Consider the following 15,249-nt stretch of genomic DNA (forward strand, 5'->3'; position numbering starts at 1 on the left):
CTTAGTGTTTCCTACTTCTTATATGACAGCTCACTCCTATGTGCAGGTCTCGCAGCATAGTGCAGATCAACATGAGTCTGTCCTTTCAGCCACATTCCATCAATGTTATACAAAAGAACTGCCACAAGGGTGGCCGAGATTCAGCATGTCTTAATGCCACCGCCTGCTTCCGAGCCATGTCCCGTTCCCCTGGCTCACATGGCACAACTTTTGGTACAAACAACTATCAGTTTGTATATCTTCTTCTTCTTCTTCTTCTTCTTCTTCTTCTTCTTCTTCTTATTTTGGCTGCTCCCATTATGGGTCATCACAGCGGAACATCCATCTCCATACCACCCTGTCCTCTACATCTAGCTCTTTCAAAGCAACCACTATGTCTTTCTTAGTTTTGTCTGTCTTTTACTCAGTTTTACGCACAATTAAAATAGATGTATTTTATTTTATTTCTAACTATGTAAGCATGCATGAACTTATATTACTTCATATTCTTCAGTTCTCATCATGGCTATTTTTCAGATTTGCAAGTGGGAGCCATGTTGGATGACAGAAAATTGTCTGCACGTGCATTGTTTGATACTAACTCTCAGAGACAGATTCTGACAGGAGTCAGGGTCGAAGTAGGAAAGTCTGTATGCCACATGCTGCCCTTCCATGTATTTGTAAGTTCAGACAATCACATAGACAGACAAATAGATATTTGTGATATTGACTTATACTTACTGTTTCTGTGTCTCTGCTTGCTTGATCATTAGGACACAGCAGACTACATCCGACCAATCAGTTTCTCCCTGAACTTTAAAATCAATGACACAGATAGTGGCCCAGTGCTCGATGAAGGCTGGCCAACCACACTTAAACAAACTGTGAGTTCACTCTGTCTACAATCTTTACTCAAGCTACAGAAGAGCAGACCATTAAGAATGAACCCTTTAATTGTAACAGTGTGTTCATTGGGGTAGTGATGTGATATCTCAAAGTAGGTGGACAAAGCCACAGCGGATCATCCATCTCCATACCTCCTGTTCTCTACATCTGCCTCTTTAACACCAAATTGTTTTAAATTGTGTTAGTGTTTGGAATTTAATTTATGTTTAAACAAAGCTTGGATGAATGACACTTCTAGTACAGTTTGTGGATAGTAAATGCCATATGGAGTAAATGGCAGAGCATTCTTTTTAACACAAAAACATTCAGGATACTGATTTGTGGTTAAATAGGTAGCTTTGCATTTATTCTATAGCAAAAAATTGTATTTCTATTTTTATTTTTTTATTTAACTATTTATTTGCCTATTTTGAACGCAGGTGTCCTAATAAAAACAATACAGAAGATCTTGGAAATTGTGATTAATATCTGGCCATGTTTGTTTGATAGATTCCATTTTATAAAGACTGTGGAGAAGATGATGTGTGTGTTACAAACCTGGTTTTGCAAGCTCACATGGACGTCAAAGGGACAAGGTAACGTCAACATCTTAGGGTAGTCTGAACAAGGTCTAAAGAGGAAACACAAGAACTGAGTATTAGAGAGGCTCGGTTTATGATTTTGTGTTTTGTTGCATTTAAAATCTTTAATATCGGTTAATATCTTGTGTGCTGGCAGGCAGCAGCCTTACGTGATCCGCAGTCCTCGAAGACGCCTGGCTGTGGAGGTTCAGCTTCACAACCAGTTAGAGAATGCCTATAACACCAGCCTCATTATTTATTACTCCAAAAACCTACACTTTAGCAGCCTGAGTATACGAGTAAACACACTTCTATTATTAAGAGCATGTTTATTTCTTATTCACTGAAAAAGTTGACTGCAGTTGACTAAATAAGGATGAAATGCTCTTTTTCTCTTTCAGGAGGATGGCCAATTTAAAATTGAGTGCACTGGATTGAGTCCCAACATTCACTCATGCAATGTCAGCTATCCAGTCTTTCGCTCTGGGTCTATGGTTCGAGTTCTACTTCTTCTCTTTATATATTATTTTCAGTTAAAAAAGCTGGGTTTTTTTAATCTCTTCTCATCCTCTGTCAACTCCATCTTCTCATCTGTCATTCTGTCTGTTTTTGTCTATTAGGTGAACTTCATGCTGGAATTTGAATATAGTTGCACATCTCTTATCAGTAAAGTTCAACTAAAGATTGTAGCAACAAGGTAGATGCACACATACAATCATACACAGCTTTCATTGTATTTTTAGGTTTGTATAAAATGTAAACATATAAAATTTATAAATGTTGCTTTCTTTAATGACATCCAAGCATTTTTCTGTAACGATTATTTATTTATTTACTTTCTTACTTGTAAGTGCTTGAATACGAGGCACATTAGAATGAACACATTGACAAACATGTGACTTGACATAGCATGATCACATCCAGAATCGTGAATCTAACAATGCTACGGTATAAACAGTACAGCACCTTGACAAAATGCATGTAGCAGGGTTGTGTATGTGCTTCAACACAGATGGCTGAATATGTAATATGCTGTTGGGGCTAAATACTGGTACTAATATGTAGGTGTATGTTCACAGTGACAGTGTTGAGCAAGAGAACACTCTGTCAGACAACACCGTTCAGTTACAGAGCATAGTTCAGTATGAGCCTGATCTCTTCATCACCAGGTTAGTGACTCCCGCAAGGGTCACTTAGACTCTTAATCTTTTCATTGTACACACATTATTTTTCTGTTATTTGTATGCATATGCTTATGAAAGCTTTTGTCTTTCCTTAGCTGTTCATAGTCGGAACAAAAATGTATGATGTGATGTTAGATTTCCTGATATGATGCTAGATTTTCTCACGTTTAACGTTTCTAAACACATTATTAACTTTATAACGATTAAGAATACTCAGTTGTATGAAGTGTGTATAAAGTTTCTACAAACAAATACCCCCCTTTCTATTGTTTTGGGCCATGCAGTGGTTCGAATCTAAACCGCTATGAAGTCCATCCAACCAGAACTGTATCAGAGGGGACAGGCCCTGAATTTTACACAAACTTCAAGGTGTGTGCCATCAGTAATGCTCAGTCAATTAATTCTGATTAATAATTCAGCCTGATAGTTGTATATAATAAAAATCTATATTTGTTTTAAGTGCTTTTAATAGCATCATCATTCATAAATTGATGAATATGAGTTATATGTGTTTGCTTATAAGATGATTTGTGTGTTTAGGTACAGAATCTAGGCTGTTACACGGTCAACAATCTGGAGCTGAGTGTTAGATTACCCTCTGTAGCTGGTGCAGACAGAGCTTTCGCTTCTGTAGTTGAGGCTTTCTCTCACAATGTGAGTATTAACACAATGTGGGGAATGGCTAAAAAGATAAATAGAAGGTTACATACATACAGTCTAACGCAATATTTGTTTTAATGCATACAGAATGCAGTTTTATCTGCAGTGCAGGTAATATGAATGCATGGGATTTGTGTGTATATGCGTGTGCAGAGCTCTGGTGTGAACTGCAGTATTAAGAGCGAATTAGCGCAGCTGAAAGCTGCACAGAGACACGTGCGTCCGCTACATCCTGATGACATGAAGAAAAATGAATTTTTAGTAAGAGACTTATCAACTTATATATTAATCTCTAAATGCTTCGCATTATAAGGTCAAATACATGGAACTGCATACTTTAATAAAAACCTGATTCTATTATTAATGTATTATTGGAAATGTATGTTTGCAGAACTGCAGCTCTTCTTGGTGTGTGGAGGTCACGTGTCATATCCACCAGCTGCTGAAGGGACAAGCAGCTGTTATTCGCATCACTAGAAGGGTGCATGACAGCTTCTTCAGACAGGTAAGGAGCACACACATACACACACACACACACACACACACAGAGAGATCAACTGTAGGTCTACATATAGGTACATATAAAGGTTAAATAAATTCTTAAAACAGAATTTTAAGAGTGCCTATATTGAAGAATTATAAAGCACCTCAGTGGGTATCTGCTCACCTTTTTTTTATTTCACTGTTAACCAAAATAGTATGTAATTTTCCACCACTGGGAAAGTCTTCAGAATAGTGCTTTTTGGTTTAACTCTAACTTGGCAAGCTGTTTTTTTTGTTTTGTTCTACAAACTTCGAAAGAAAGATAAAAAAGAGAGGTTGGTGAGGGAACTCTTTATAGCTGTTATATTCTAAGTAATAAAAGGAACTTATTTTGAAGATGTTCCATTAAATTAACTGTAACTTTAAACTAAAATTTGTCTATTCACATTAAATTGCTGGGTTATTGCTGTAATCTAAGAGCAGTGAAATGATGCATCACATCACTCAAATATTGATTATTTTCTTATATCAGCAGGCTCTGTCAAGTTTTTATTTCTTGAAAATCATTTTACCAGACACAAGGCTTCGTTAACCCCTTACAATCCCAAAGTAAATAAAACATTTTGTTTGTTTTTTCTTTCTGTATTAGGCTATGTTCAAAACTGTGATGATCGTTGGCTCCTACAACCTGTCAGCTCAGGAGTCTAATCTGCTCACACTGGGTAATGCTGGTCTTTGGAGGGAGGTAAGAGACTGCATGGACTCACACACAACCAACATTACTAATTTTCATAGTTCATATGACACTTGTTTTTGAAGAACCAAGTCGTTTAGATTGTGACTGTGTTGTGTGTGTAGACTGTGCTGGAGGTATTGAAAGGTCGTTCAATTCCAATTTCTCTGTGGATCCTAATTGGCAGTATCATCGGAGGACTGCTTCTGCTTGCACTTATCATTTTTATCCTTTGGAAGGTATTGACATTATACTTAATATTTTTTAAGGAGATATTGATTTGTGTGTGCTGATTATTGGCTATTATTCAATCCTGATCAGACTTCAAGTCATCATGCATTCTTAACACCTAGGTTTATGCTACTTTTCATTTAAAGTCATTCAAACACTGTTGATTTACATTTACACATAAAAGAAAGCTTTATACTTTAGGGACGTCTTTGCAATAAACCAGCAATCCCAAACACAATTACCTCCTGATAACCTCTCAAATTACATTTTGTCCTGCCAACACAAAACATCTGTTTAAGTTAACGGTTAACTATTAAAGTGTAGGCTAAATATTGCAAATGAAGCAAACACAGTAGTGCAACATGATCTTGTTGAGTTCCATGGAAATGTGCTAAATGCAGATTTACTCTCATTGTGAAATGTGCATGTATTCACAACCAATTATGGTGGTTAACTCTTTTCACAATGCTCTTGCAAGCCAGATTTATAAGATTTATAACAATTCTCTGAAAACCATGAGATTGTTTAGAGCAGGGGGTCACCAACCTTTTTGAAACTGAGAGCTACTTTTTGGGTACCATTAATGTGAAGGGCTACCAGTTTGATACACACAGTTTTCAGTTTGATCTGAAATAACAAATTTGCTCAATTTACCTTTTATTATATGTTATCATTAATCATTAATAATATTCATCTATGTGAAGACACTGATTATGTTAATGATTTCTCATAATAATTATTAACACTGGTTTAACAAAGTAGGAAACAGCTATTTTTAGAAAAGGCCCGCGGGCTACTCATGTGGTCCTTGTAGGGTACCTGGGCACCACCTGGTTTAGAGTAACATGACCGCAGTTAGCTGCTGGTGACCAGGGGCATGGGAAATGAAAGGGGTTTGAGCCCCCTGCTGGGCTTTACAACTTTTACAATTTATAACTCTACTCTTAGTAACATTGGAAGATCATACAGCACAACTAAAACACCTTAAACCTTGATAGTAAAACACCTTAACCAATGTTACTGTGGAAATTGTATAACAAAATAGGCTAGGTAAAAGAAATACTAATGCAAAATGAAAAGTCTTCTATTTCAAAGCCCTTCATAAAAGCCACAAACCACTACTGTGAAGTATGATAACAAATACATCCAATCTTTATCACAGGCACCCCTGAACAGTTAATATGACATTTTGCCTCTGAAAATGTTTTATTTTTTCTTCCATCTTCCCTCCAGCTGGGCTTTTTCACAAGAAAACAGATTATAGATGACGAGGACCATGAGGACTGAGTTTCACTTCCACTGAAGCACTGACTTGATGGGTCTAATATGGTGATCTAATAGTGCGCAGTGTAAAATAAAAAATGGACTCCTTTCCTTCCTCTGGGAGCAGAACACTTACCTATTATACCTGCTCAATGTCTCGGAGAGAAACGAGTGCTGAAAACAGTATTGGATTACAGGAAGCAGAAATGTCTTGAGTGTGAGCACTATGTGAATAAAGCAGGCAATGAGTTGAGAATTTTAGCTCTGCTGAGAAGTCAAATGAAAGATCTCAAGCAGGCTTCCTGGGGCACTGTAATGAATGAGCTTAATATAGCTACACTGAGGCACTGCTAATACCAGGCTGTATTTGGATTGCAGAGGCGGGTGGGGAGGGTGAGGACGGAGTGCAATGAAGTGCACTATTCAGACATATGGTGCAAGAGGTGTAATTCAAATCACATTTGCTGTGTTTATCTGCATACAAAAACGTTTTTATTCAGTAGGGGTTCATTTCTCAGGTTTGCAATTCTAATGCTTTTGAGTCAAAAGATGATGTTGAATAAAGTTTTGTAAATCGTTGTACGCCTGCGTTCATCATGAATTGCCATCTCGTATTTGCCAGAGACGCCCACATAAGCATTAATGAAACAAAGTACTTTTATTAGCATTATTATTACTGTACATATGTTCGGGTTCTGTTTTTATCCAAATGAAATATTTCTCACTCTCATCGTACAGCTGAGTTAACATAAGACTCTAGAAGGAATATCGTCTCATCCACTTGGTTCTCGCTTGAATCTAACCTAAAGAAAGACACAAAAGAGTTTTGTATTTTAATCAAACATTATGTAGTGCTAATTGTTATATAATATTTGCTAATATTTGTATTACACACACACAACATAGATACCAGCTACACTGAGATTAGTGGTTTGTGTGTAGTGCACTCTGGCTGGAAGACATTGAATATTAATTGCACAACAATCTAATGAATAATAACTTATGTAACGTCTGTTCATGACTAGATCTAATAAAGGCGAGTGCTACAGTACTTGTTAATATGATGACGGAGAGCCTCTAGCTGCTGCCTCTCAGGTGCAGTGATCATATCTTCCACCTCGGCAAGTTGCGCCGTCTCGGCCCCGCTGGCCTGCAGGGATGCCAGGATTGCTTCAATACGCTGCGACTTCTCTAAATGACGTCTGTCAGTGAAGCGACCAAATGAGCCGAAACACAACACGAGACAAATAAACATAAGCCGTTGCAGAGGGACACAGAAGTGCAGTATTTTTTATTTTTTATTTATATAATCAGAAGTAGAATGACAGGTAGGAGCAGGGACAATCACTAAACCCTGCAATGACTTGAACCTCTAAACCTCCAACATATCTGATTTTATTATTTAGCAGGCAGAAAGGAACTCACTTGTTTTCTTTGGTCTCAAACAGTCTCCTCTCTATCAGGTTACCCACAGCCTGTGAGTACACACACACGAACACACACACATCAAAACTCTATCCAAATTTAATTCAGGGATATTTCTGCAAAATTGAAGAAGAATCTAAGGATTAGATGGAATCATTTTGCTTGCACCTTGTTCAAAACATTTCTGTTTGTTTCAATCTATTACTACATCAAAAATCAGACCAGACATCCACACAAAAGGATGTAGTTCATTTGATGTCCGTTCAATGTTCTGCAAGGGTTACATTTAACACATGAAATCATATTTTAAATGAACGCAATGACCAAAAAAGTGCTCTACAAATCAAAACCTATTTCTCATTTAAATTCAGAATTTGTATTTATTAACAGCATTCCTGATAAACCTTTCTGCAGTTTTTAAGCAAAACCAAGGTGAAAGTTTCAGCCAAGAAGCTTCCCTTGAACCTAAAATAGCCCTTTTAACAAGCCCTTTTAATCTCTGGAGAGATCGTCTTTTTTTTTTGTTGGTAAAAATGGATGCATATATTCAATTTATTATGTGTAACCTTTTAGCTGTTTATTATCAATATTATGGGGGGGAAAGTATATCAGGCAAAATAATCCATGTGATTTTGTGTGTGTGTGTGTGTGTGTGTGTGTGTGTGTGTGTGTGTGTGTGTGTGTGTGTGTAATTGTTGGTTGGTACCTTGTAGCAGTTCTGCAGCAGTAGTCTGGCGGTGGGTAATTGGTTAACAGTGTAAAGGTAAAAAGTACGTGAAGGGGCATGGTCTGGGGTCTTTGGGATTTCCTAGGGAAACAAAACAAAAGAAAACAGAAATTGGTGAACTTTATCTGGTCAATTTGTACATTTCTAAACATTCCGAATTCATGTTGCTAAACATCTACATTGTTTGACCGGAGTGTCTGAAGGTGGATAATAAAAAGTGTAGTCTAGTTACTCAAGGTACCTTTTTATAAACTGCAGCTTGGCCCCTAATGGGAAACTAAGTGTGGATGTGGTTAAGCAGCACTTGTGAGTAAAATGCAGAGTCTTAGAGAAGGAGTGGGTCGTTTCATGTAGAATTTATAGTTCATCTACTGTGCGTCTTCACAGTGAGAACAGAAAGCCATTGGCACAACAATGATTCGTTAATAAATGCTCTTGTGACTGTGTCACCTGTAGCTGGACCAGGTTCTCAGACAGCAGAGTGTACAGCATGTCTTTAGCCTCCTTTGCCGGAATCATTGCAAAATCCTCCACCTGCTTCTGCTCCAAGTGCTTCTTACGTATCAGCAGGCGGAAAATCCGAGCTGACCGCGATCCAAACCTGTTCCCATCATCAAAAAAGATGCAATTACACACCAAAAACAGTTGGTGACTTTACATAAATCAGAGGCTCCTCACACTCACCGTTCCTGGACTACAGACTCCAGTGTAGCTCTAGCCAGGTTTGCCAATGCTCGGTGCAGATCTGAACACAAGCTCAGGTGCAATACTGATTAAGTCTCCTATCACTTTAGTGTTTTACACTTTAAATCAACTAATCGCTATTTTAATTCAAACAAACGCAACGTGTGGCTTCAAATTGAGTTTCGGCACGGTGCAATTAAGGATACTGACGACGTACATTCCTCCTCCACTGTCACCCGCCTTACCCACAAACTCCATCTGAGAGAAACAGAACAGAATAGAGAGGTTATAAACGATTACTTAGCTGACGTATATAAGCATGTATGTAATTCCGTTTCATGTTTTTTACCGGATCATCCACCAGTAGAGTCAAGTACTGGTCCAGTATGGGTCTGCCGATGTTGTAACTGGGAGGAAGCGCTCGAAAGATCTTACAGAAAAAGGTTAACATGTTTTAACACTACAGAACAAGACGTTTAGAAAAAAAAAAGCAATGTTATTACAGCATTCAAAATATACATTTATGCATGGGTTTTACCTCGTTAGCTGAAACAGCTTGTGTGTATGCAGCATTAGCCGTTGTCGTCACTTCACTCATTCTCAGCATGGTCCTGACGATCTCGCTGCTGGTCTGTGGTGAAAACGGGGATAAGGAACAAATGGGTAAATGTAACTGGCGGCGAAGCAGGTAATTAATAAAGACGTGTTCTGAACATGGTTGGAACATTAATCCAGAATTCAATTATTGTAAAGCGGCGTTCATTACTCAACGACTCAGACATGGCTATAAATAAACCCCTTCATATAACAGAAACTATACGTTTTATAAAATAGTGTTCTGATATTTTAGTAATTGCTATTAGACACCATGAAGGATGGCAAGCATTTGGAAGGTTGAGCTCTACCTGGTCCAGTTTGGAGGCTACAGCACTGATGATGGCCTGATGTCTGAAATGTAAGTGAAACCGCTCAAAATTCACCTGCCAGTATACTCCCTCATCTCCACACACCTGAAAAGAGAGCAGAGAGAACAGCATTGGGTGGAATTCATCAGGTCTGATGCTGTAGCAAATACATTTATATTCAGTCCCTTTCACTAGCCGAAACATTCACCTCTCTGGTTTCCAATTTGGCTCTTTTTGCTCCCCCATCATTTCCTTCTGCATCACCACTTGATCGCCTGCGTTTACCCCGACCTGAGAGAGCACACAGAGATCCAAACAGACTGCACATCAGAACCACAAGATGCATTACTTTGAATTTAGACCCTTCTTCTACCCACAAATAAGTCTTCTGCAAATAAACGCAAAAGACTTTGCATTTCAAATCAGCAAAGAAAATAAATCTTTTTACATCGTACTGAACCCCGTCTCAGACTACTTTCGAAATTATGTATTATGTACAATGTGAATGTTCAGATTTCCTGAAAATTCCTCACACTGCCTTAAGAGTGAATTACATTTTTTTGTCAAGCAACTCATAGTATGCACAACAACATACTGCTGTAAAACATTTCTTCTCCCCCAATAAAATGATACAATTTTAAAAATTATTTTAAAAAAAAACTAATAAAAACACAACAGTGTAGCTTTAACTAATCATGTGATCTGTTGTTTTTCCAAGCAGAATAGCTATAGTCAACATTTCTTTGCAAATTGCTGGATGTTAGTATTTTCTAAACCAAATAGTGTTCAGACAAGTGGGAGATACTGACCAGAGAGGTGGACCTGGGGAAGTTTATAACAGTCTGGGTGGCTCTCTGGCTGAGCAGACGGAGGTGTTGTATTGGCAGCAGATTCAGAAGTTCCTGTGGATGATGTTCTTGAGACTGCTGATCCCAAACAATCCACTGGAGGGCAGCGCTGAAGGAAATGAGTCTCCACCAAGCATGAGAACGCGTTTACCACCTCGCTGTAGTCCATACTCTGGCCATCTGAACGCAGAAATTCAGCACAGACCACGTGAATATACTTTCAGAATACTGTTTCAAACGATTAAAATCTAAAACAATCAAGTGAAGTAAAAGCTCATAAACCTGACAGCTTCTAGGTGACTTATTCGATTGGAAAAAACTAAACATACATACCAGAATTCAGAGGTGGATAGTATAGTAATCATTTTACTGTTTGTATGCGTAAGAACAGTTTCTAAGTTTTCTTATTTGATTACAACATTTTCCTTCTTGAAAATTTTTCCTTCAAATTCACTACATTTTAATGATTAATACATTTACTACAGTTCAGAAAAACATGCTGCTCGTCATTACTGTGAAGTGAAATCACAAGTTGCGAGATCACAGTTTTAACCCCACAGTTCTAGAGTTTGCACAAATTAAGGGTTCCCTCACTGTGTACCTGTAACAGAATATTCACCTACAAAGAATGATGTGCAAGAGAAGAGAACATTGAATTGCATAAATACTCTATATTTTTCTCATAGAGGAGTACTTTTACTTTAAAACACCTCCATCGTACATACATGATTAAACTGGGTTACATGAACATCATTTTGAATGTACACACAATAAAATGTAAATTCGTGTATAGCACTGAATAAACTCTGTGCCCTCACCTGAGCTGATGATCAAACCCAGATCACTTACATTCATCAGTCTTCACACTACCGCTGCACTATTTCATCTCAAATTACATACATGGTAATGTATTACTATAATGATGAGATTTCATAGCATAACTTACATATGTTATGATGTAAATTGATTGTGCTCATTCTTCATAATAAAAATCTAATTTCATCAAATTAATTCACCATATGTTCCACATTTTTACAGAATACAGAAATTAGGTAGCATCTACCTACAGTGACTAAATCCACAAAATTCTATATGAACCCTTTAGATCATAAGGTTTTTTTACAAATAGAAAACATTGAAGTGCATCAAACATTTCTATTTCTTGTGTAAAAAATAACAATACAATTTGTAATGTGATAAATTGAACACGTTAATCTTGCCAGTGAAAGCTAGGAACAAAAGCATAATGGCCATATAAATCATTCATGTTCGACACACACACACACACACACACACACACACACACACACACACACACACACACACACACAGCATTTTCCCCATGTCTTCACTGCAAATGTTTCTGTATCTTATTTCCATATCATTTTGTTATACACGACAAGCCAGGATAGACTTTAAGTTAAAAAGTTTTATAGTTTGTTAGCTAGCGTCTTACTACTACAACTTTGTTTTTTTGTTTTTCGTTCGAATGGCAAAAAAACATTAACACTAAAACACCAGGCCAACTTGCACCAAGAACATGTCAGTCACAGATTACACTTTATCTATCCAAGTTTGACACAATGACATTTAAATTCTCATCAAATCTACATATTTTTATTGATTAGATTTAAACGAGATAATGTAGATATTTCTTTAATGAAAGTAACAAGTAGCAATCCTGCAGGCTGAATCAACTGACCACTGTAATGATAGTTATAGTATAAAACCTGCCTTTCAGTCATATGGCATATGACACAATAAATTATTCCCCAAAAAATATCATCAAATGCCATGATCAGCATTCGATCAGCATAAACGACAGAAGCATCTGGATCAACAGGAAAAGAAACCTGTTGAAACTCGCGTGGGCCGTGTTTTCAAAGTCTTATACTACAGTTTTAGCCTGGAAAATCTAAACACCATCAATAAAGGATTAAGCAATATTCTTTTTATTTTTTGGCTGTAAGATTTTTGGTTATATAAATTTTTTTTATGGATTATAGTAATTTATAGACTAATACCAAACTAGGTCAGGTTTTAGATAAGTTTTAATTTGTTTATTAAACTGTGCAATAAAAACCGTTCAGTTCTCCTTATTGGTTGCTGTGTGTACACATAAAAGCTCTCTCTCGCTCTCTCTCTCGCTCTATCTATCTTGTTCCTCATATTAAAAACAAGATAGATAGATAGATAGATAGATAGATAGATAGATAGATAGATAGATAGATAGATAGATAGATAGATAGATAGATAGATACTGTTTTTATCATGAGGAACAATGATATAATTAGGAGAAATTACTATATTTTTAAGTTTCTCATAGCAATGAGTTAAATTCATGGAATGGTTTGTATATCAATATGAGTCATAGACAAAAAATAATATATGAAATCATTTTAGCACTAAAACCTGAACATAGGAATGACTGATTATATTACATTTCTTCAAGCTTGGAAACATGTAGCTGCCATAAGTAGTGTCAATAAGAAAAATACCATTTACATCCCTGCCAAATAATAAACTAGACGCTGTTTATTTAGTGAAATATAAAGTAAAATATAAAAAGATTACCTTTTTTTTAGGCTATGATTTTAAATTTGTGGCAGCAAAATATTAACTCATGCTCTTAATATACTCATTGCTTGCTAAAGACTTAATAAGAAAAACATCCAGCAGGTCATATCAGCAGCTTGGTAGCCTCACTGCATAACAAGAACATTAGTTTACATGTTCCACATGCGCCAGTGAGATGGACTCTGTATTATGGAACAGGTTTCATAATGTATGACAGTACAGACCACTCACCTTCCATATTCTGTGTCAGTCTGTCTGCTACAGTCCTGACCACACTGCTCATGGTCATCTGACCCCTCTGCAGTATCTCCTCTATAACCAGCTCTCCTGTGTCTCCGTAGAGACTCTTAGCCGTGTAGATGTAGCGTGGGTACCGGAGCATGTAGAGAATGCGCTCACAATTCACCTGGTACTCAACAGGACCAGCAGGACCCCGGCGGCCTGGACCAAACTTACACATACCATGCTGCACCAGAACACACAGACACTTCTTCACCTAGTAAAGTACAAGTATGGAATACAGAAAGAAAGGAGGAAAGATTTGTCTCTGATCATCCACAACAATATATTCAGTTCTTCCAGAGCATAATTCAGAGAAAAATCCACAAATCTAAGCTCATAATCAAACATAACATATGTGTATATGTACTGAGAAATCCTAAGGTTACCAGGTCGAGGGAAGTGCTGGTTTCATGAGCCAGAGCACGTAGATTGAGAGTGCCACTGCGCAGCAGGTGAACTCCGACTTTCTCCACCACTTCACCAAAGTGTTCCCTCAGGAGGAGTCCACACAGACGCGCCTCCTGCACTGTCATCTGAAAGTCACAATGGGATCTGAATAAAAACTCCTTAACGTTGAGTAATTGTGTGTAACTATTTGTAACTGTTACACTGTTACTGTATGCAGCTGTATGTAATTACAACTCTAATACTGAGTCTAATTGTGTAGCACACAAGGTGTTGGTGTGTCCAACTGTGTGTGACTGTATTACTGTGTGCAATTGTGTGTAACTAAATGTAGCACTGTGTGTGTAGGACTGTGTGTGTAGGACTCTGTGTGTGTGTAAGTGTGTGTGTGTGTGTGTGTGTGTGTGTGTGTGTGTGTGTGTGTGTGTGTGTGTAGGACCATTTGTGTGAAGGACCGTGTGTGTGTGTGTGTGTGTGTGTGTGTGTGAAGCACTGTGTGTAACTGAGTGCAAATGTAATTAAATTGAAGGACTCAGGGGAGACATGTGACCACTCAATACAAAGGGACTGGACTGACACACACACACACACACACACACACACACACAAACACAAATGATCAAACTCGTTATAGTGATTACATGTACAGTATTTATCATCTAGAGAATTAATTTGCACTAACAAAAATCTATTAGACTGTCCAGAGCTGCAGTAACACCGAGTGTCCAGTCTTACTCTCTTATGCAGTTTGTTTGCACCAAATGTCGCACACGTGCACTTTATATCGTGCCTTTGGTAGTTTTGTGTAGTTCTGTAATTTTTTTGTGCTACTTTTTGATATGTTGCACGATGTAGCACCTTGGTCCTGGAAGAACGTTGTTTCATGTCACTGTGTTGAACTGTATATTGGCTGGAATGATAAAAGCCTATTTGACTTGACAAATCAGGTCCTTGTGTATTGTGTAGCCTTGATCTTGCTCACATAAATGAGCTGCTTATAGGTTTTCGAAACATCTGGAATAGTGGAATTACGGATTTAGTGCTGGAGGCCTCCAAATCACCTGCATGACCTGAAATGGCTACTGTAATTAGCTGTTAGCTAAACACAATAGATGCTACCTTCCATCCGGTAGGGAAAAAAAGAAACAAAAATGTTACGCACCTTTAAAATATTCTTGATTTCGCTTCCGGGTGCTTACAGAAGAAACCGAGGCTTGTCAATTAACATTTCTGCTGCATTTCAACTCACATGGCTTCTCCCAGACACAACCCCTCATACAGCTAAGGCACTTCCGGTTAAAGAGCCCCGCCTTCTCCTGCAGTCCAGTCCAGAAGAATTCATTATATTCCCTATGTAAAGAGCTCCGCCCATTGCTGTGATAGGCTAGAAGTTCAGA

At 37.7% G+C, this 15,249-nt stretch overlaps 2 protein-coding genes across 2 annotated transcripts in view; one reads left to right on the plus strand and one right to left on the minus strand.

The window, feature by feature from the left end:
- itga10 (integrin, alpha 10) overlaps nt 1-6,578 on the plus strand; it is a 34,228-nt gene extending 27,650 nt beyond the window's left edge. Inside the window, exons 17-31 of the mRNA XM_083554197.1 lie at nt 47-213; nt 517-659; nt 753-863; nt 1,375-1,460; nt 1,603-1,744; nt 1,847-1,939; nt 2,066-2,142; nt 2,525-2,614; nt 2,914-2,998; nt 3,170-3,283; nt 3,443-3,550; nt 3,681-3,794; nt 4,422-4,517; nt 4,631-4,744; nt 5,970-6,578. Coding sequence (XP_083410323.1) covers nt 47-213; nt 517-659; nt 753-863; nt 1,375-1,460; nt 1,603-1,744; nt 1,847-1,939; nt 2,066-2,142; nt 2,525-2,614; nt 2,914-2,998; nt 3,170-3,283; nt 3,443-3,550; nt 3,681-3,794; nt 4,422-4,517; nt 4,631-4,744; nt 5,970-6,023 — 1,594 coding nt within the window. The 3' untranslated portion in view covers nt 6,024-6,578. The remainder of the gene's footprint in view (nt 1-46; nt 214-516; nt 660-752; nt 864-1,374; nt 1,461-1,602; nt 1,745-1,846; nt 1,940-2,065; nt 2,143-2,524; nt 2,615-2,913; nt 2,999-3,169; nt 3,284-3,442; nt 3,551-3,680; nt 3,795-4,421; nt 4,518-4,630; nt 4,745-5,969) is intronic.
- A 60-nt stretch (nt 6,579-6,638) lies between these two features.
- polr3c (polymerase (RNA) III (DNA directed) polypeptide C) lies at nt 6,639-15,172 on the minus strand. The gene is made up of 15 exons (XM_083554334.1): nt 15,015-15,172; nt 13,834-13,980; nt 13,397-13,661; nt 10,550-10,768; nt 9,949-10,031; nt 9,741-9,845; nt 9,374-9,466; nt 9,185-9,265; nt 9,042-9,093; nt 8,836-8,896; nt 8,602-8,752; nt 8,131-8,232; nt 7,425-7,474; nt 7,052-7,201; nt 6,639-6,802 (listed from the first exon to the last, which is right to left on the minus strand). The coding sequence occupies exons 2-15, from the start codon at nt 13,978-13,980 to the stop codon at nt 6,727-6,729; spliced, it is 1,635 nt and encodes a 544-aa protein (XP_083410460.1). The 5' UTR covers nt 15,015-15,172; the 3' UTR covers nt 6,639-6,726.
- Nucleotides 15,173-15,249: the final 77 nt, after the last annotated feature.

Source organism: Silurus aristotelis, assembly GCF_946808225.1.
Source record: "Silurus aristotelis genome assembly, chromosome: 1".
NCBI classification, from domain to species: domain Eukaryota; kingdom Metazoa; phylum Chordata; class Actinopteri; order Siluriformes; family Siluridae; genus Silurus; species Silurus aristotelis.

Excerpts from the sequence above, each read along its gene's own strand:
- polr3c (XM_083554334.1), bottom strand. The coding sequence starts at position 13,980 with ATGACAGTGCAGGAGGCGCGTCTGTGTGGACTCCTCCTGAGGGAACAC. Across the intron at positions 8,233-8,601 it reads AGAACCTGGTCCAGCTACAG|GAAATCCCAAAGACCCCAGA; the intron begins GTGACACAGTCA and ends TTGTTTCCCTAG. Across the intron at positions 6,803-7,051 it reads CTCCGTCATCATATTAACAA|GTTAGATTCAAGCGAGAACC; the intron begins GTACTGTAGCAC and ends GTCTTTCTTTAG.